General features: G+C 37.5%; 1 protein-coding gene across 1 annotated transcript in view; it reads left to right on the top strand.

Moving 5' to 3' along the window:
* LOC103606180 (SH3 domain-containing protein 19) overlaps positions 1–16,908 on the top strand; it is a 20,890-nt gene extending 3,982 nt beyond the window's left edge. The window contains exons 3-10 of the mRNA XM_008590773.1: positions 2,327–2,399; positions 3,330–3,460; positions 5,492–5,550; positions 7,898–8,100; positions 8,655–8,707; positions 10,848–11,034; positions 11,554–11,651; positions 14,881–16,908. Of these exons, the coding sequence (XP_008588995.1) occupies positions 2,327–2,399; positions 3,330–3,460; positions 5,492–5,550; positions 7,898–8,100; positions 8,655–8,707; positions 10,848–11,034; positions 11,554–11,651; positions 14,881–14,997 (921 nt within the window). The 3' untranslated portion in view covers positions 14,998–16,908. The remainder of the gene's footprint in view (positions 1–2,326; positions 2,400–3,329; positions 3,461–5,491; positions 5,551–7,897; positions 8,101–8,654; positions 8,708–10,847; positions 11,035–11,553; positions 11,652–14,880) is intronic.
* Positions 16,909–20,330: the final 3,422 nt, after the last annotated feature.

Below are 20,330 nucleotides of genomic sequence, written 5' to 3'. Positions count from 1 at the left end.
CTGTATGTGGGACCCGAACCCGCGGCGGGAGCACCGCTGCGCTCCCAAGTGGCGCACTGTGCGCCACTGGGCCGGCCCATACAGGATGTTTAAAATGGGAATAGGGGCCGACCCCGTGGCACACTCGGGAGAGTGTGGCGCTGGGAGCACAGTGGTGCTCCCGCCGTGGGTTCGGATCCTATATAGGGATGGCCGGTGTGCTCACTGGCTGAGCACGGAGCGGGCGACACCAAGCCAAGGGTTGCGATCCCCTTACCAGTCACAAAAAGGACAAAAAAAAAATGTGAATAGCATGCAGTGAGTGAACAATAAATATTAGCTAATCTTGTCATTATAATACCGTTTGTATTAGCAATTATAGTCATGTTAGAAAAACCTTTGAAATACATTAGATTTACCTAGCAGATACCCACCCTGCTGACATGGTCTGAGTTGTACTGACCCCTTGTGGGTGACCCTGTCTAGCCTGTTCCTTTTGCCCTGCACCTGCCGGGCCAGGTTGATGAGCAGCATTGCCAAGGATATGCATACATTGAAGGCAGAGACAGGAAACTGTAATTGGAAGGCACAAATCACTGTCCTCCCCTCCCTCCCAGGCTTGGTTATGTTTAGATCTTAGGTCCATTTGGAGATTCATATTTGTGTTTGGTGTGAGGTAGGTTTCGGACTTCATTTTTCCCAGACATATGGTCACCTAGCCTAACACCATTTACTGAATCATCATTCCTTTCTCCACAGGTGTAAATCAGAAAAAAATGAAAAGCACTCATGTATACATATAATAAATTATGTAAATAATAATTTTTAATAAGCTATTCCAGACCTAAAATATCTCACAGTTCCTTTCCGCAATTTCTGAAGTTCTTTTTTTTTTTTTCCTTTTTGTCTTTTTTTACTGACTGGTAACGGGATCGCAACCCTCGGTGTTGTGCCCGCACCGCGCTCAGCCAGTGAGCGGGAACCGGTCTCCACATGGGATCCGAACCCTCGGCGGGAGCGCCGCCACACTCCCAAGCGGCGCACTCTCCAGTGCGCCACCGGGCTGGCCCCTGAAGTTCTTATGTTGCTTATTTATTTATTTAGGCGAAAACATTGAAACAGTTCATAAGAAAATGTTAGTGTTACCTTGATAAGCTGCATTAGCCATTACTATCTTGACATAAGTTATATTTCAGTTTACCTAACTTGAAAGAATACACTTTTCCTCTGCAGGTGCATTTTGGTTGAAAGAGTGGGTGAGATTCAGAAAAGATCTGAGCAAAGGTGCTGCAGGTGGAAACATAGGAAGTGGCCTGGTACTGGCAGTGCAGTATCATGAACCCAGGACGTCGTGGCCGGGGGAGGGCAGGGGTACAGAAGGGTCGGGATATCCCTGAGGGGATGAGAGTCATTGATGGAGGTGAAGAGACAAGAAGGGGCACAAAAGTCTACCTTCATGTATTTCACAGGTTTGCTAGTATTGGAGATTTTTAAGTTAATAACTCCAAATAATTCCTTTAGTTGGATTTTATGATGCTGCCGCTGCTACTGCTGCTGCTGCTGATGATGACAATATAAATAAGCCTCTCCATATAAAGAGAATAAGAAAAGGTTATTCTTCAGCTTAACCCTCTCCTCTAGCCAATCTAGGCAGTTGGCTAGATGGGTAGAGAATATTAGGTTCTTTTTGCTAATTTACTTAGAATTCCTGTTGAAAAAACCATTCAGATTAGATAGAAAGTCTAGGCTAGGCATGGGAGGTGGCATTACTTTCAGATTAGAGAAAGTATTCAGTTAAGTGGTAATAAATGAAGTGGATTTTACTTTTTGTGAATTATACCTTTGTGGAAAGTCATTAACTCCTTTCATTACAAAAGGCTAAGAGCATAAATCGCGGAGCTTTCTTCTTTTCCCATCATAATAAAGACACAACTTTTAAGGCTCTCTTCTTTAGTCCTGATCATAGTATAAGGAAAAAAGCTACACCTTGAAAAGGAAAGAGATAAAAAACCATTACTTTAGGATAGAATAGGTACTGTTTAAAAGGAAAAAAGTTAAACAGTTCCCTTTTGTTTTATTCTCTCAGTTTAAAAAAACAAAAGCATGCTGGGGGATATTAAAATCGAGAGTTACTTCTGTCCTTCCCTGACAAGGACACATTTGTCTTCAACTTGATAATGATTGCCTTGTTTGACTTAAGTGTGTGTGGTTTGCATCCTGTACTTTTAATGTAATTGCATAAAGAGGACTCTAATGAGAAAAAAAAAAAAGAAATGGTCTCAGCGTGAATGATAAACCCAGCATGTATCCTGCACGCTTCATTCACAGCCCTGTTTTTCTCCCTAAGGCTCCAGGCCACGCTCAGAAGCCTGTTGACAGCAGTGCTCCTCATGCTGTCGTTCTTCATGATTTTCCAGCAGGTACGACATAAAGAGCCATAGCTAGGAGCAAGGCCCCCTTCCTGGGTTCGCCTCTCAAGGACATCTTTCTTCATTTTCTGTGCCTAAAGAGTCCTAGACTAGAGGTGTCACCTTCTCTATCCCTCCACCTGCAGGAAGAGTTGATTGCACCCAACCATTTCAGAAAGCTTGGCTGCATACGCTTGCCTTTGAAACTCCCTGAGTTTCCCTTACAAATGAACAATAGCGAATTACCCACCAGTTGCTCTTTTTAACTCTTTCAAAATAGTCAGTACGAATTAACAATTGTAATGAAGTTAATTCTAGTTTAATAAGTGAGGTCCTTTTGTTCTTAGAGTTGTCTCAGCTACTATTTACCTATGAGACCAAAGTATAATTCTTTTTGTAATTATGTTTTAAATACCCTTCATAATCAAGGCTACAGATAAAATAAACTCCTGATTTATTTACAACCTCTTTTTATCCACTTGGTAGACTGATTTTTATTCTAGTGTGGGTAAACTTAATTCCTCTAAAGAGCTATAGTACTCCCTTAGTAAATAAATGGTTTTTAAGCATGATTGAGAATAATCATAAGAATAGTATACCATGTCTATAAAGCCCTTTCATTGTTCAATGTGTATTCAGTAAGGGGTTTACATTGGCACAGCAGGAAACACTGGCTAGCACGATGGGGTTTTTTTAACCATTTCCCATCAACTAATGCATGGTAAATATATCTAATTTGGTCTTAAAAGGGAGCTCATAACAACAATATTCAAAAAAAGAATAGTATTTTTTTAAAAGCCTATTTGGTTAGTATAATCTGTTCTCAGAATCAGTAGAACATATTGCCTCAGTGGACAGAACTAAATGGTACTTTGTGCTCTACTTTAGTTAAATCTGCAACCAGGATAATTCGTTATAAGTAACTATAATTTTACATTACAGAGCAAGTTGATGATTTGAACCTCACTTCTGGAGAAATAGTTTATCTTCTGGAAAAGATAGATACAGATTGGTACAGAGGGAAATGTAGAAACCAGACTGGCATATTTCCTTCCAACTACGTCAAAGTAATTGTAAGTGGGTTGTGCTTATTTTAGCTGGTCACATACTCAGTGGGTTCTAGTTGTATGTGACTTGCGAACTGGAAAAATATAACCAGATGCCAAGATTCCTGGGTTCTAGTTCTCTCTCTTTCGTTGATTCATTTGGCATTTGGAAAATTCGGAAATAAGTATTTGTTCAACTAGATAATTGTTAATTATTAGTATATTATGGTTATTAGAACTTAATGCCTAAGTGCTATGTGAAACCCTAAAGTGAAAGACCACCCAAGTCAGTGGCTGAATCAGCTATTCTTTGAGGGTTGTTAAGCTCTTAAGGATATATGTTAATTCTTTGAGACCTTTAGTAAACATGAATTAAGTGGTACCAAATTGTCCTGAAAGGATGTTCTCTGAGACTATGGTACCACTTCTTTTCTTTGGAGTGCATTTTATTTTTAGTTTCTTTCATCTTTTCCATCCACATTTATCTCTATCTTAAAAAAAAAATCAATTTGGGAATACTAAAACAGTTTATTTTGGAGGTAGTGGTCCATTAATGGTTTTACACAATAATTTCAAATCTGATTGGGGAAATTATATTAAAGCATAAGAATTTTATATACCCTCATGGCCTAACTTGTGAAAGCACACCCATGTGCTGGAGCTTTACTTGCTAAGCCCAGGTGGCTGTGAAACATGGGGATAAAATCAGACTTCCCTGGCTGGCTGGGTTAGCTCACTTGGGAAAGTACAGTGCTGATAACGCCAGGGTCAAGGGTTCAGATCCCTGTACTGGCCAGCCACAAAAAAGAAATAAAATAAATCAGACTGCCCTTTGAATATTTGTATCAATAGGAAGAGTATGACTCAGCCCCTGATGTAACTTAATGATGCTATGAAATATCAATAAAGTTAGCTTAAATAGTTAGCATTAACAGCTTATCTGGAAGGAAAAAAGCAAATAATTTTCTATGACGTTAGAATTCTTAGAAAATAAGAATAACAGAAAATCTGCATTTTTCAAATAGAAATGAGTTTGAGTCTTTTGGGTTACAAAATGTAGGTCTTAAAAATTGTCCAGTGCATATATGCTGTGATTCTTTGGAGAAAGTCAACTATATACATTCTCTAAATTAATGTTAAGAATAATGTCAGTTTTAGCAGTCTTCATCATTCTTCCCTTTTCGTTTTTTGGTGTCTGGCTGGTATGAGGACCTAAACGCTTGACCCTGAACACCACACTCAAACCAACTGAGCTAAATGGCCAGCCCCTTCCTCATTTTTCTTAAAGCACAATTACCGCACTGAAGTCAATCACATTGAATCTGCCACATTATTGGATAAGTGTTATTTCTAAGCACACAAGTTTAAAAAATAGTTTTAAAACTAACTTTTAGAATTCATCAAGAAGAGCACTTATTTATTTAATGTAAACCTCAAAGCCTTGTGTTTCAGACTGCATGCATTATGGCCAAATATTTTATTACAACCCGGCTGTACTGAGCCTTGCAGAAGAAGGATTCTATAAAGTGCTGGCTACTTAGTAGGTACTCACTAAGTACGGATTCCTTTCTTCTGTCCATATTCCCACTAAAGGGAAACAAATGTTCCAGAGTTATGAATATGGAGAGTTTGATTAAAATGTTTTATTGTGGGGTTAGGTGAGTCTTGCAGAACCCTACCAACACTTTGAGTAGGTGTGTTGGTGCTGGTATGGGACAGCGTGAGTGCCTGGTCCTTCTCAGGTGAAGTATCCAACTGGGAGAGCTTGGGATAGAGAAAACTTGGTCAGAGCTAGCGTGATATGAATATGCTTATTCCAGCAAATAAGGGAAGGATTGATTGGCCGCTTGAGGGTAGGTTACGTCACAAGATGTACATTTTTTTCAAAACTCAAATTCAGGATTTCTTACTGTTTTGCGCCTATAGTACCACTTAATCAGTTTAACACTTTGCTAAACGGATTAATTTCTATCTTGCATTTTCTAATTACTAAGCCTCAAATTTATGTTACTAACATATGAAAAAATATAATTGCTACCTTGATTTTGTCTTTACTAGATTGATATTCCAGAAGGAGGAAATGGGAAAAGAAAATCAGTTTCATCTCATTGTGTTAAGTAAGTTTATTTGTATTCTTTTGCACAAAATACAAAGGAGGCTAGCGTTTATATCATGATAAATTATCAAGCTTAAACACGTCAACTGTGTGATTATTCAGGTTCTCAGTGTGTCCCTTTAATTATGAGGAAAACTTTACTTGTTTGAAAAGCAACAGTGAACCAACATTTGATGAAAACACAACATGCCAATGGAAGCTGCCCTGAGCAACTCTCCATATCAGTACAGGACATACAGATGGCCGCAGAGCAGAGTCTGTCCAGATGCTTCCCATAGCCTGGCCTCAGCTTGAACAGAGATGGTTTGTCATCCAGTGCATTTTATTTTGGCCTTCTGGTATTTATCTACCAACAAGTTTTTAGAAGGTTTAAATATTTTTGTCACGGAAAATATTTCCATTTTATAGAAATATGAATCCTACAAAAACTGCTAGACATTTTGTATTGTTTTGTTTTTAGAAGCCACTAGAAGAAAGTGAAGGAAGAATTTTTGTCACGGAAAATATTTCCATTTTATAGAAATATGAATCCTACAAAAACTGCTAGACGTTTTGTATTGTTTTGTTTTTAGAAGCCACTAGAAGAAAGTGAAGGAAGAGTTAAGCTGAAAGGGTCTTCCTCTATGTCTGAGGACCTTTCCATAAATTTATAAACCCTTTTATGCATCGTTGTAACTCCTTTGTGATTTAAAACACTGCCACAATGCAACTTTATATTCTAGTTAAATGAGCAAATTAATAGAATTCACTACATGCTGAAGACTGTAAACCTGTCTATGAATAGGTCAGACATAAGGAGATGTTCCCAGAGGACTTTAGAAAATAAATGCAAAGGTTATCACACATAGAGAAATTTCTGATGCCACAATAGTTCAATTCTATTTCAGGTTCAATTTTTCTCCTATTTTTAAGGGGAGTATACTGTGTCAGCAGGTTGAATTTAAAGTGGGCTTCCACAGCCGTTTATCCATTGACCTGACTTAAATCAGAATTTGATTGGAACTAAGAACAATGTTTTCTCTTAGGCAATTGCTTCTCCTTAGCCTGCTGCTATTGTAACCTCCTTTCTAAAGCCTCAAAGGTTTGGTATTAAATCATACCTTCTAGAGACAGAATTTTTATCTCCATTTCTATCTTGTTTTTAGTCAAAATTGCAGATCACTTAAGGAATATTCCAAGTCTCAGAAATGAAGACTTTTTAAAGGAGATACAAAAAATTATTTTTACTTTTTTCTTTTTTGGTGGCTGACTGGTACAGGCATCAAACCTGGACCTCGGTGTTATCAGCACCACACAAAAAAAATCATTTTAAAAAGTAACAGAATTAAGTATAAGATTATGTGTTATGATAAGCCAAGTTTCTGTTTTCTTCAAAAATTTTCCTAGTTTTTAAGGCCATTCATCTATATATTCATCTCTAATTGGTTCAGCATATATTCAAGCATCTACTCTGCCCAGCTGATGCCCATTGCATTTTGCATTGATTCTTGATTAGGAAGTTTGATGTCTTGTTCTGAGATTCTCAGGTTTGAGCACTCCTAAGCTCAATGCACTGATGACTGAAAGGGTTCAGACTGGGCCACGGATTGCTGTGGCCCAAGGATACAAACACGTGGAGACTGGAGAGATTCTTTAATGAAGTAAAGGTGATTAAAAGATGTGCCAGTGTAAACTGGCCACACAGCTGCTGATCTGGAATTCTGCATGTACTCTGTGACACTGAACTTTAGCCTTTCTGTGTGAATAGGTTCATATCTAAAATATAAGCACTGTCATTTAGAAGTATAACTTTACCCTGGGCCCTCCCGAGCCGGGACAGTGGGAGGCCTCGGCCATGCCCCACTGACACCTGCAGCCAGCCCAGCAACAACCGCCAAGCTGCAGCAGGAAGGGCTCCAGGTTTCCAAGCTGGGATGGTGGGGGGTGAGGGCTTTTGCTACACCCCCTTGACATCTGCACTGAACCCGGCAATGACCAAGCCACCACTGGAAGCCCCCTGGTCTCCCCTGTGGGAATGTGGGGGGTGCCACAGGCCTCAGTCCTGCCCCTCCTCCTTCCTCCTTCTTCCATCCCATTTCCTTCCCCTTTCCCTTCTCCCTCTCCCTCCCAACTGCTCTGCAACAACATCATAGAATGTAAAAAATAATATTAATAAAATTACATTAAAAGAGAAAAAAAATAGAAGTATAATAACTTATTCTCTTTCATGAAAAATTTTAAAATTAGCCTAGTACATCTTGTTCTGTAGTAAACACAGAATAAATATTTACTGAAAGACTGAATGGAGGTTTTAAAGCATTTTAAAAGTTGGTACTCTCTAACCCACAAATGTGTTTATTTTTGTTCAGAGGCCTAAGGTGTGTTGCTCGGTTTGAATATATTGGCGACCAGAAGGATGAGTTAAGCTTCTCAGAGGGAGAAATTATTATTCTCAAAGAGTATGTGAATGAGGAATGGGCGAGAGGAGAACTTCGAGACAGAACTGGGATTTTCCCACTTAACTTTGTGGAACTTATTGAGGATTATCCCACCTCTGGTGCAAATGTTTTAAGTGAGTATAGAGTATATGGGTTTTTATTATGTCATGTCCTAAATCAAATAAACCAGATAATAGGATAATACTTAAGATGCTTAATCATCTATATTGCCATATTTTTTAAGGTAGATGGAAAAATGATTTTAAAATGGTAATTTGTGTGGGATAGTCGTTATTGTGGTCATCTTTCAAAGAGTTGGTTTTGGTGTTTTATGTAATTAGCATGGCTAGCCAGTTAGCTCAGTTGGTTAAAGTGTGGTGCCAATAACACCAAGATCCAGGGTTTGATCCCTGTTCTGGCCAGCTGCTAAAAAAAGAGAAGAGAAATGGCAAAGATTTTAAACAGAAATGGACCATAGAGTGTAACTAATGTTTATCCTTCTTCACTTTACAATTAAGTAAATAAGCCCAGAGAAGGCAGTACATGTCAAGGTAATACAGCCAGTACATGGTGAGACTGGTCTGCAACCCCAGACTTTTCACTCCCATCCCCCTACCCAACAGTTTATCTTTAATGCTATATGGTCTTTACATTTGATCTTTTTTTTTTTTATTTTCCTTTAATGGAGGCACAAAGATACCACTGAAGACCAAAAAAGAAGATGCTGGCTCAGATTCTCAGGTAGGCTGCTTGCATAGATAATTATAGTGACAGCCAGGTTTAAACCCCGGGAGGAATTTTAAAATCATAATTATCAAGTGAAAATGTATGAAATCATTTTTCAATTCATAGGGCAAGTGTCTGCAATAAATTAGATGGTTAATATATTTATTGTATATAGAGCTCATACAAAGAACATGAAGACCCTGATAGAAAATGAGGAAAGAGACGTGATTGAAGAGTTCATAAAAGAGATACAATAAGTGGCTAATATTAAAAAAATATTTAACCTTACTAGTCAATCAAGGAAATAAATAATAAATCAGCAATGAAATACCATTTAACAAAGATTCAGTACAATTCAACATTAAATAGTTATAAGCATGTGAGTGTTAAATAATAATCTGCATTTTCTCTTTTTTTTTTTATTACCCTAAGAAAAGGATAAAAAATGAGACAAGGTTTAACTTACAAAGGTAGTCATAGTGGTGTTAGTATAATAGGAAAAAATTGGAAACAACCTAAATAGGGGGATTATTGGAAGAATGTTGTGAAGCCATGAAAACTAGATTTATAAATAAATGTCATGGGAGGAAAGCATATGCTATAGGGAAAGATGATATAAAATTGAATATGTAGCATAAAAAGACTGGAAGGAAATATATTTAAGTTGTTAACATTAAATTTCCTCTAGTAAGATTATATGTGTGGATGGGGTTTTTTCCCACTTCTTTATATGTTTCTGAACTTTCCAAATGTTTAGGAATATTTGTATTATTTTTATTGTGAGAAAGAGAAAAAACTGGAATAAAATTTTTACACTGTATAACATGACTCCAGAAGTGTTTAAATGTAATAGGAATGTGGAGACTTCTGTGTTTTTTGTGACATATTTAGAAAAGTCAGCCTGATGGGGTCATTTTTTTTTTTTTTTTTGTCAAATTGTCACTTGTAATTGGACTGTGTGTCTCTTAATTCTTTCATCCCCACCCACTGATAAAGTCAAACAGAAAAGAAACTGACTACAGTTCTCCAAAAGGAAATGTTCACGTGTTGCCTGCATTTTGGGGGAGTGATCAGTTCCATTCTTTCAGTTTGGTTATTCAAGTGCAGGAGCAGGAGGGCTAAGGTTAGGGTTTTCTGCTTGCTTGTTTTTTGCTTTTGTTTTATAAGCCATCAGTTATTGAGAACTTAAGATGTGCAAGACACATGCATCATCTCATTTAATCCTCACAGCAACCCTAAGATGAAGCTGAGGCTCAGGAAAAGAAGCATCTTGCCCAGTGTTACACAGCGAGGGAGTTCAGAGCGGGGCCTGGAACCCTTGCCTGTCTGGCTCCAAAGCCTTTGCTGTTGTCATCATCATCTGCCACCTGCTTGTGCTTCTTCAGCACAGGGTTCCCATCCCGAGCTTGGCAGAGATGCCTCCTCACAGAACAAAACCTTCCTCTGATGTGTTTGGGGAAAAAGCATTTTTGTTGGAGCGTTGCATCATCCTAGCTAGGCCATCAGTTTGGGTGGTTATCCTGACAACCTTAGAGTTAACTACACCTCATAAAATTAAAAGCGTAAATTAACGAAGTCCTATGCCATGGAATCTGGTAGTTTCTGAATCAAATAAAGACCTGGGATTTAACAGACTTCCCATTCTGATCCTTCTTAATCTTTTATCTTTTTTTTATCTTCTTTTATCTTTTTAGATAAAGAAGAGCTTCACTGAATATTAGATAATTTATCATAATTTTTTCATAGTGTCAAATACTATGCATAACTAATTTTATGCTTTTACCTAATTTTTTAATATAACTAATATAATAAGTCATAATAAGGGAAAAGTTTTTTCTTAAGCATTGTACAAGGGTACTTCAAAGAGTTCACAGAAAGACTCATATGATCTTTTAATTCTGTTTTTCCGTGAACTTTTTGAAGTTCCCTCATGAATCCCCTAAAAGCAGAAAAGGCGCAGATTCTTTCACACTTGTCATTTAGAATTATATTTTAAGAATAAAGTTAATGGAAACTTTTATTTCTGAAACTTGATAGAGACGGCTTCGAAATCTTATGACCCCTTAGCTTTTTTTCCCCACCACTTTTTAAGCTTTGTAGAATTCAGTTTCAAATAAAAACTCACATTTCTTACCAAACTTCTGATTTGTAACAGGATAACAGTATTTCTGGAGAATGGTGTGAAGCTCTTCACAGTTTTACAGCAGAGACTAGTGATGATTTATCCTTCAAAAGGGGGGACCGGATCCTGCTTCTGGAGCGTCTGGACTCTGACTGGTGCAGGGGCAGACTGCATGACAGGGAGGGGATCTTCCCAGCAGTTTTTGTGCGGCCCTGCCCAGGTATGACAGCCACAAGACATGACCCAAACTACTCTTCTAGGGCAGAACAAGACCTTTGAAACTATATATATATATTCCTTTTCACTCTGGCCATACTCAGTTTGTTTTTTGCTACATTTGAAAGAGTTGATTTGTAAAGCTATGCAAAATTTATTCATATATTCGTATATTTTGTTAGAGTTATAGAAAAAGATAAAAATGCCTTCTTAAAGAGTGGCTAATTTTGTCTGTTAAATATATTTTGTATAATTTTTTCCTGCTAAGAGAACATACTTCATCTTTTTGCAAGTTAAACTCAAAATTAATTGCAAATGTTCTGGGGCTGGTCAGTTAACGCACTTGGTTAGAGCACAGGTCTGGTAACACCAAGATCGAGGGTTTGGATCCCCATACCGACCAGCTGCCGGAAAAGAAGAAAATATTCTGTTCCAAGACTGACAAGGGGGTTTTTCAAAATGTTTGATTTGTGTTTTAGTCCAGTGTTTTTCTATATATTTGAGTTTTTTGGTATCTTCACAGCTGAGGCAAAACGTATGTCTGCTATCGCACCGAAGAGGAGGAAGGCCAAAGCCTTATATGATTTCCACGGGGAGAATGAAGATGAGCTTTCCTTCAAGGTCAGAATGCTTATCTTTTCTAACCGCGTTAAGCACTGTACATTTTGAAAAATGTCTTCCACCGAAGGGTGGACTATTGATCACTACCTAAGAATGAAGAGACCTCAGACCTTCATTCTAAGGGAAGAGATTAGACTAAATGAATAGGGCAAATGGGGCTGATAATGTACATTATCAACCAGGCATTTAGGTACTTAGAGAAAACTTTGGCTTAATAACCTCACAATCCCCAAGGTAATTCCTTATTCCTTAGCCTTGTAATCTCAGACCTCAGTAATACTGGGGTTCATTAGTAGCCCTAGTAAAGGGTGATCCTTTACATGGCCCTCACAGCCTGCTACTGACGTGTCTTTGAGATTGATGGAAAACTCAGATGGCACATGCTACAATTTGCCATTGTAGTCTCATAAGAAACTGGATTCTTGACCACAAAGGAACTCACCGGAGCTTTGGGGAAACAGTCCCAAAACATTGAGCTACTTTGCAAAGGTTTTTTGAGAAGCCTAAAATTTAACCGTAATCTTACTTCACTGAATAAATGCCTCTTATTTTTACTTAAAGTAAAAAGAGAATATTTCCATGATTCTGTTTCCCCAGTCCACAATTGGACCATGGTCAGAAGAAAGCACCCAGGGTAGTGCTTTGGGACTGTGCTTAAAGGAAGGAAGGTGGTGGTAGTAGTCACTGCTGCCAAAATAGCCTCTGTCAACTGTGGTAAATTCTTCATCACTGAAAATAGTGAGAGACAGGGATGCTGTGGAAAGAGTGAAAGCATCAGGAGTGATTAGATGAGATGAGACTTAAAACAGTGGTGCCCAAACAAGGGTGTCATTTGTCTACAATAAAATGAGGAAAATAAGGTGATAGTAGGTATGTGCAGGCTTTGGGGCACTAAGGGAGGCAAGCTGAAATATGTCAGGATAAGGTTGCTATTTTGGAATGGAGTTTTCCTTTGTTCTGAATGCTAGAATGTTCTCGTATCTTTTTTATATCGTCATTTCTATTACAAAGTATTGTTAGTAAATGATAGGTATTCTTCTGTCTTAACTATGCAGAAGTTGTTAACCGTATATCAATTCCTTTTTCCCCCCAATGTCTTGGTCCTTAAAATCCAAAATATTGGAAGCTATTCCCTTAGTCCTTTTCAGTTTTGAGAGTCAGTGCTTCAAAATTATTCATCTTTACATAAAATGTGAGTGCAAGTGAAGAATCTATATTCAAGTTTTTTGGATGTTATTTTGGCCTTCGTTTAAGTTATGTCAGTATAATTAATAAAATTCATATTATCCTCCAGAAAATATGTTGTCTTCATTTTATGACTACAGTAGTTCTAGAATTTTCTTGTCATGGGATTCTGCACTGCTTTCAGTGTTGTTGGTCATTAATATTTTATTAAATATCCATAGAATGCTCATAGATTGAACTTATTTTGAAAACAATAGTCCTAGCCCTCAGGAAACTAATATAGTATGTAGGTATGGACCAAAAGTAAGAAAAATAGCTTCAGTCAACTACTGTATTATAATTTAGGAACCAGAAGGAACTTATTTATAACAGAAACTTTGAATAGCCAGAATTTTTATGAATCTTAGCAGAGTAGAGTAAATTAATGGTATCTGATAGCATGTTCCTGTTTCATTTCCATTTTCCATAAAGAAAAGCCTTAAGTGAAACCATTTTTCTAGGGGGCAGTGTACTAGGGCTACAAATAAGTCCATTTCATCCAATAAAGATATTCTTAAAAGTAGCCAGGGTCATCTTATACCATTGTAGAATCTTAAATCCAGATTCTAAGAAATGATTAGAAACCATAAAAAACAAAATAGCTATGTCTTCATCTGCTGAAGGAATTGTAATTCGCACATGAGTAAGATGCGCAGCCACTTTGACTAATCTAATGAGGATGAATCAGTGCTTTGAGTCAAGGGAATGCTCTTTAAGACAGGAATAATGCAAATTTGATATTTTGGCTATAGAGAAATGGAGTAAACCAAAATGGTAGAAGAGAAATAACGTTGTGTGCAAGAATAAATGCAGAGTGCGAAATGCTTAGTATGTTGATAAAAGGCAATTATAGTAAAAGACTTTCTAAGTAAAAAGATCCAGTGTAAAATGTGGTGGCCACATATCCTAGTGGTTAGCAATACAAGCCCTGGAATCACACTAGATTTGAATCCTGGTTCTCCCACTAACCAAATACGCAACATTGGCAAGTTACATAATCAGTCTGAGTTTCAGTTTCCTTTTCTTTAAAATAAAAAAAATCTATAAAAATACCTCTCTAAAATGAGGATAATAACCGTACTCATCTCTAGGATGTGTTATTGTTGAAATGAGTTAGTTCCTATAAAGTACATAGATTAGGGCAAGGCATACAGTAAGTGTGTCGCTCACTCTTTCTTCTCCAGGTCTTTGCCTCAATGTCCCCTTCAGTGAGGCCCTCCCTGACTGCCCTGAGTTCCCAACACCATACTTTCTGTCCCCCTCTGCCAGCTTATTTGTCTTCCCACTCTAGGATGAGGCCTTTATTCATTGCTATATCCATAGTACCCAGAACAGTGTCTTCCACATAGCAGGTGCTCAATAAATAATTATTAGATGAAAGAAAAAAAAAAAAGGAAAAAAAAAATATATATATATATATGATAGCTAGTATTGTTATTTATTCAAGAGGGATTTTAGATTAGGAGTGGTGAATTTGGAGGATACAAAATATAAGCAGGAAAATCAAAGTGCAGCAAGCCTGACAGTGGCAAAGGAATGAGCTTTGAGGACAAGAGGCATAGAACAAATGGCATCATTATGTATAGATCATCTTTGTATTATATCATTTAATCCTTTTATTTTTATTTTATTTTATTTTTTTTTTTGTCTTTTGTCTTTTTTCCGTGTCCGGCAACGGATTGCAACCCTCAGTGTTGCCCCCGTACCAGACCGGGGACCGGCAACGGGATTGCAACCCTTGGTGTCGCTCCCGCGCCCTGCTCAGCCGGTGAGCGGGAACCGGTCTGTATGTGGGATCCGAACCCTCGGACGGGAGCGCAACCGCACTTCCCAAGCGGCGCACTATCCAGTGCGCCACCGGGCCAGCCCCATTTAATCCTTTTAGCAAATCAAGATAAATGAGTTCTATAAAGAGAAGATTATTTGTGCCTCTCCAGGTAGGCTACTTACCGTGCTTATACTCAACAGAAACCAATAATTATTTCCAATTCCTGTCTTCTTACAGGCTGGAGATATAATCACAGAGCTGGAATCTGTAGATGATGACTGGATGAGCGGAGAACTAATGGGAAAATCTGGAATATTTCCCAAAAACTACGTTCAGTTTCTACAAGTCAGCTAAAGGTGAAGCTTGACTGTGTTCCTTGGCACAAGAACTCACTTGAACTATCACTTTGACTATCAGATACATTTTTGCACTATTTTTTTAAACCGAAAGAGAAATATCTAAGCTGTACATGGTACACTAGAATTTTCTGAATGCAGAAAACTTCTAGATTTTGTAGTTAGCTTTCATTCACAGTAGAAAGGTGCACATGGAAACCTGTCAGCTAGGATTCTATCAGAGAAAACATCTAGTGGGATGAGCAAGGCAGATACACATCCCCCAGGGAAAGCATCTGGGACGTGGCAGCATGGGGAGGCTTACAAGCATACGATGCACTTGGACATCTGTTTTAATCAGCACAAGTGAATTAACCATGCTTCTTCATTTTTTACTTTAAAAAAAGGACATTTGATATTCTACATGCTGTAACTATCAGGACATAGTTGGTAATCTAAATTTCATTTTTGATACTTAAATTAATTCTAACTGCTTGAGCACATTAGCCTCATCACCAGGGCAAATCCTTGCTTCAGGAGGGATAGTTTATTGACTAGTTGGAGCATAAAGTGAAATCAGCTCCTTGTGTTACTGAGTATTTCCCATATGTCCAATGATTTGAAGGGGATCAAAATTTGATGTATCTTACTTAGTTAAAAGAACAAAAACCGTCCCTGAAATGCCTTGCTAATTAATACGACTAACCCTTCCATATATATATATATGCCATACTTACTTTTTTTCTCAGTGTATACTTTATGTTAGCAGGGTTATTACAAAGCACGTTTTCTGAATCTGCAATCATTCCTTTGACAATTACTGGTACCCAAAGGAAAACTCATTTTCTTTGCATTACTCCAGTAATACATAAAAGCTGTTTCTTGTTATAGTAGTACATTACGAATCACATATAATAGAATACAGAACAACTGTTAAGATGGAAAACAATGCCAAACCCCCACAGTTCATTTCTTCACAATATAATCAAGAGTGAAAAATAACTTAAGACGACTGAAAGTTGGTACTCTTTTGTTTTCGTTTTTCCTTAGCTCATTTCTGCACAATTATTAGAGTAAATAAAAAGCCACTTTCCTGCTATCCATTGTTATACGTTCCAAGCTTAAGATAAGGGCTGGCCAGTTAGCTTAGTCGGTTAGAGCTCGGTGTTATAACACCAGGGTCAAGAGTTCGGATCCCCATACTGCCAGTTACACACAAAAAAAAGAGATGAAAAGGTAAAAGTGGTTCTTTACATGACTGAATCAATTACACTTACATACTAAAGCTAAACAGGTTGAAGACAATCTCCCAAGCAGATCAATGGAATAAAATTTCATTGGAAATGTAAAACACTTTCCCACCAATGTTCTTGACTTTCTTCTATTTTTGAGAAGAGTTTCATGTGCTGGACCACTTTTTAGCTTTTTTGTTTTTACACATTGTCCAAAAAGTTCGGTAGACGGTGGTCACACTGTTATGTGACCACTCCATGGAGTTCTGTAAAGAAGCAATATTTACTTGGTCTTTGACTAAAAGAGTTCATCTCCTAGTTATATGATTACATTTGATTTTGGAATATGGGAGCTGTTTTCTTTACATGTTTTGGGTAAGGAGGAGAGTACAAAAAGATTCTTGTCAAATTTCCTTCAGAAGTAATTTTATGAGACATATCCGTAAAGCATTATCTGAACTCAGTTCCATTTGCAGCAAGCCGTTCAACAGCAAGAAGGGTAGGGATGTGGAACGGGACATGAGGTAGATATCTTGGCCTATGTAATTTTAACGTTTTACATTGAAGATTCTGAAAACCTATCATTATTGGGGAAAAATATCCCTCTTAAATTCTGGCCTTCTGTCAGCAGAATGATGAGTGCAATAGTTGTAAATCTACTTGACACTATAATAAACTGAACCGAACTTTTCAAAGACCCTTTCTCATACTAGACTAAGTTTTTTGAGATTGGAGATAGTATCTTATTTATCTTATTTATCTTTGCACCATACAGGCTCAATAAAGGTAGGTTGGTTAGTTTGGATGGATGGATGGATGGATGGATGGATGGATGGATGGATGGATGGATGACTTTCACATATAGTAGTGAAATTTTTAAAAAATTCCTTTCAGGAATTTTAGGTGAAAACATGATATTGCTCTTTTAAGCCTCCTCAAACTAGAATCTCTGAAGCATTTTTCTTTGATTGGTTAAAACTAGAGAAGCCATTTATTATTCTTACCTTTCTGAACACTAAAAGACAGCATATTTCTTTAAAAGATTCTCTCATTTACGTGGCTGGAGGGATAATGGAATATATCTATTATTGTGCTCATGAAAATCACAGGTATTAATTACAGTCTGTAACATTTGGAATGAAATAAATCAGTGTATTTATCAAAATTTATTATTAGAACTGGGATTTCAAAAAAATATCATTTTTCTATAGAGTCATAAATCAGTACTGTTAACAATCATTGTTTAGTTTTTATTCAGTTTCTCAAGCTTAGATAAATATACCTAGAGAAAATACTGATGGATATATGGATTAATTTTAAGAGAATATATTCACTTTGGTATAATCGTTAATGGTTTATTCCTTGTAATGTCAAATGCACATAGGTTATCTGATTCATGATTCAATGCCATTTTGAATGCCACTGAATGAATTCTTAACAGTGACTTTTTTCAGAACTGATGGGAAATCATTTTATTAATCTATGCCTATTTACTTCAGTGTAATTATAGAAGGAAAAAAAATACAAAGTGTAACTCAGAACACCACCACCATCTAGGGGCCTCTCACTTAATTGCAAGCTCATCCAGTTAAACCACAGAAGAATCCTTGGAGACCAGAGCTCAACCTGCGGAGTTTAAATGATTTGCCTACGGTCACATTGTTACTGGCAGAGCCTAAAGTAAAACCTAAGCTCTACTGATTCCCAATCCAGTACTTTTTCCATTTGTTGTGCTAAAGTGATACATTTCTCTTTAGCACTTAAACAGGTAGAATTGATCTGCTTTATTGGCCTGTACAAATTACAACTTCTCATATAATACTTATGATTAGAAAGAGTTGAACAGAATAAATTAAAGCCTTGAGTTTCTCTCTTTCAAGAAGAAAAGACCTGTCAGCTTCTCAATTTTATGTAGACAATTTATTTATTTTTATTTTTATTTTTATTTTTTTAAAAGATGACCGGTAAGGGGATCTTAACCCTTGACTTGGTATTGTCAGCACCATGCTCTCTCCCAAGTGAGCTAACTGGTCATCCCTATATGGGATTCGAACCCGTGACCTTGGCGTTATCAGCACCACACTCTCCCAAGTGAGCCATGTGCCGGCCCCTATGTAGACAATTTATATTGATGTTATGTATAAAATTGAACACGAACAGACCCATTAATGGGATTCCTTTGCCTGTTTAATGGGGAATATTCAAATGCTTGGAACATCAGATCTTGTGAAGGTGTTTCTGTAGGGCTGTGCTCTTGGTAATAGCAAAGCAATCTTAAACCTGGGTTTTCATATAAATGTAGCACAAAACACTATTTGTAGTATTTTGATTTTAGATTAACCCAAGCACTGTTGAGCTAACAAATTTATATTTCAGAGTCTAGGACACATTCTGGATTTTTAAAACAGGAACCCTAATATATACCATGGGGGTATATATTTATCTTCAGATGCTGCAAATTAGGCAATAATTCAATGAAGTGTTTTTCAGGAGAAGTAACGATTCAAATTCATGATTCAGAAAGGAATTTTACCTACTGGCTGTCTATCTACTTTTAACAAAAATTGACTTAACAATTTTAATACCAAAATATTGCTCTATATAGTTCTTCTTTACAATTAAAAGAAACAGCCACATTTATTTTTCCAATCATGTTGAAATACTTTACTAGATAGAACCCTGACTCAAGGACCATTGAGGTCTACCACATTGTTCTCCAGATCCCCAAGTAGCCAACAGCTCAAGAGTGGAGATGTTACTTCCAAAGGGCATCAGAGCATTTAGCTAATCTTCCAATATAGTACTATACCTAAGATAACTCTATACTAGGTCAACAGTGGTGTCTTCTCTTTAGACCTATGAAAATGTCAAAGCTATTAAAAAATAAAGTGATGAAAAAGTTGTCTAATTAATCTGTACATACAGAGCATTGAGGGGCAGATGAATGTGGGAGAGCAGACAGAGGCCTGCATCTTTGCTGGCCAGAGAAGACCCAGATGTCCACTGCAATGAGGGATTTGGGGGCAAGGTTGGAAAGCAACAAATAAACAGGGCACCAGAACACTGTGCATCTGTATAGTGGGACAATTACCCCGATGCATATGTGTCAGGTGGTTCCTGCTAGGTAAGGATGGATGGCCTCTATATCATATTCTGGTCGATGGACATAGAAACAGACTACTTTATGAAGAGAATGAGGGTGGTGATGAGACCACACAAGAGGATGAGTACCTCAGGGAAAATGGGAATCGGGTTCCCACTCTCACAGAGGGCTGCTGAGCAAAGCCCCATGCACTGGTGGTTCCCACAAATCCAGCAGCCAGATCACTCAAGCGGGTACTCAGCCGAGGAAAGTGAGATTTTCTTCTTCAGGATTTGGCAGTGAGGACCATCCCATCAGGCCATAGAAGGCAGTAATACTGACCATGACCAGTGTAATGTTGGACATGAGATCAGAGCCGTACTTGGAGCCCGGGTACTGAATACCATGGTAGCCAAGAAGCCCGTGACAGGAAAAAAAAGAAAGAAAAAACCTAAGTAGGTGTGAAGGGGTGAGTTCAGTGTGTGGAAAGCATCACCCAGAGTGGGACAGACAGCAAAATGCAGCAAGTCTATGACCTAGCTGGCTAGACCCATTTTTAAAGTTGAGTCATAATTTACATAAAATACATAGATATTAAGTAAATAAGTCAAACTATCAGTCAATATATAGAACATTTCCATCCCTCTAGAAAGTTCCTTCATACACATTTTTAGTCCATCCCCCCACCTCCTTCTCTGTTCTGATTTCTATCACCATGGATTCGTTTTGCCTATTCTTGAATTTCATAAATATGGAATCATCCAGTATCTGCTCTTTTGCCCAGCATAATATTTTTGTAATTTATCCACGTTGTTCTATCAGTAGCTCATTCTCTTTCACTACTAAATAGCATTTCAATGCATAAATATACCCCAATTTGTTCATTTGTTCTCCTACTGAGTTTTTCCAGTTTTTAACTTGTACGAACATTCTTAAACATGTCTTTTTGTGGACATAGCTTTTCATTTCTCTTGGATAAATAGAGTAAAATGTTGTACCTCAAAATAGATATATGTTTCGTTTTATGAGAAACTGCCT

The sequence above is a fragment of the Galeopterus variegatus genome, unplaced genomic scaffold (genome assembly GCF_000696425.1).
Source record: "Galeopterus variegatus unplaced genomic scaffold, G_variegatus-3.0.2 Scaffold6360, whole genome shotgun sequence".
NCBI lineage: Eukaryota > Metazoa > Chordata > Mammalia > Dermoptera > Cynocephalidae > Galeopterus > Galeopterus variegatus.
This window is presented reverse-complemented; position numbering and strand designations above follow the sequence as displayed.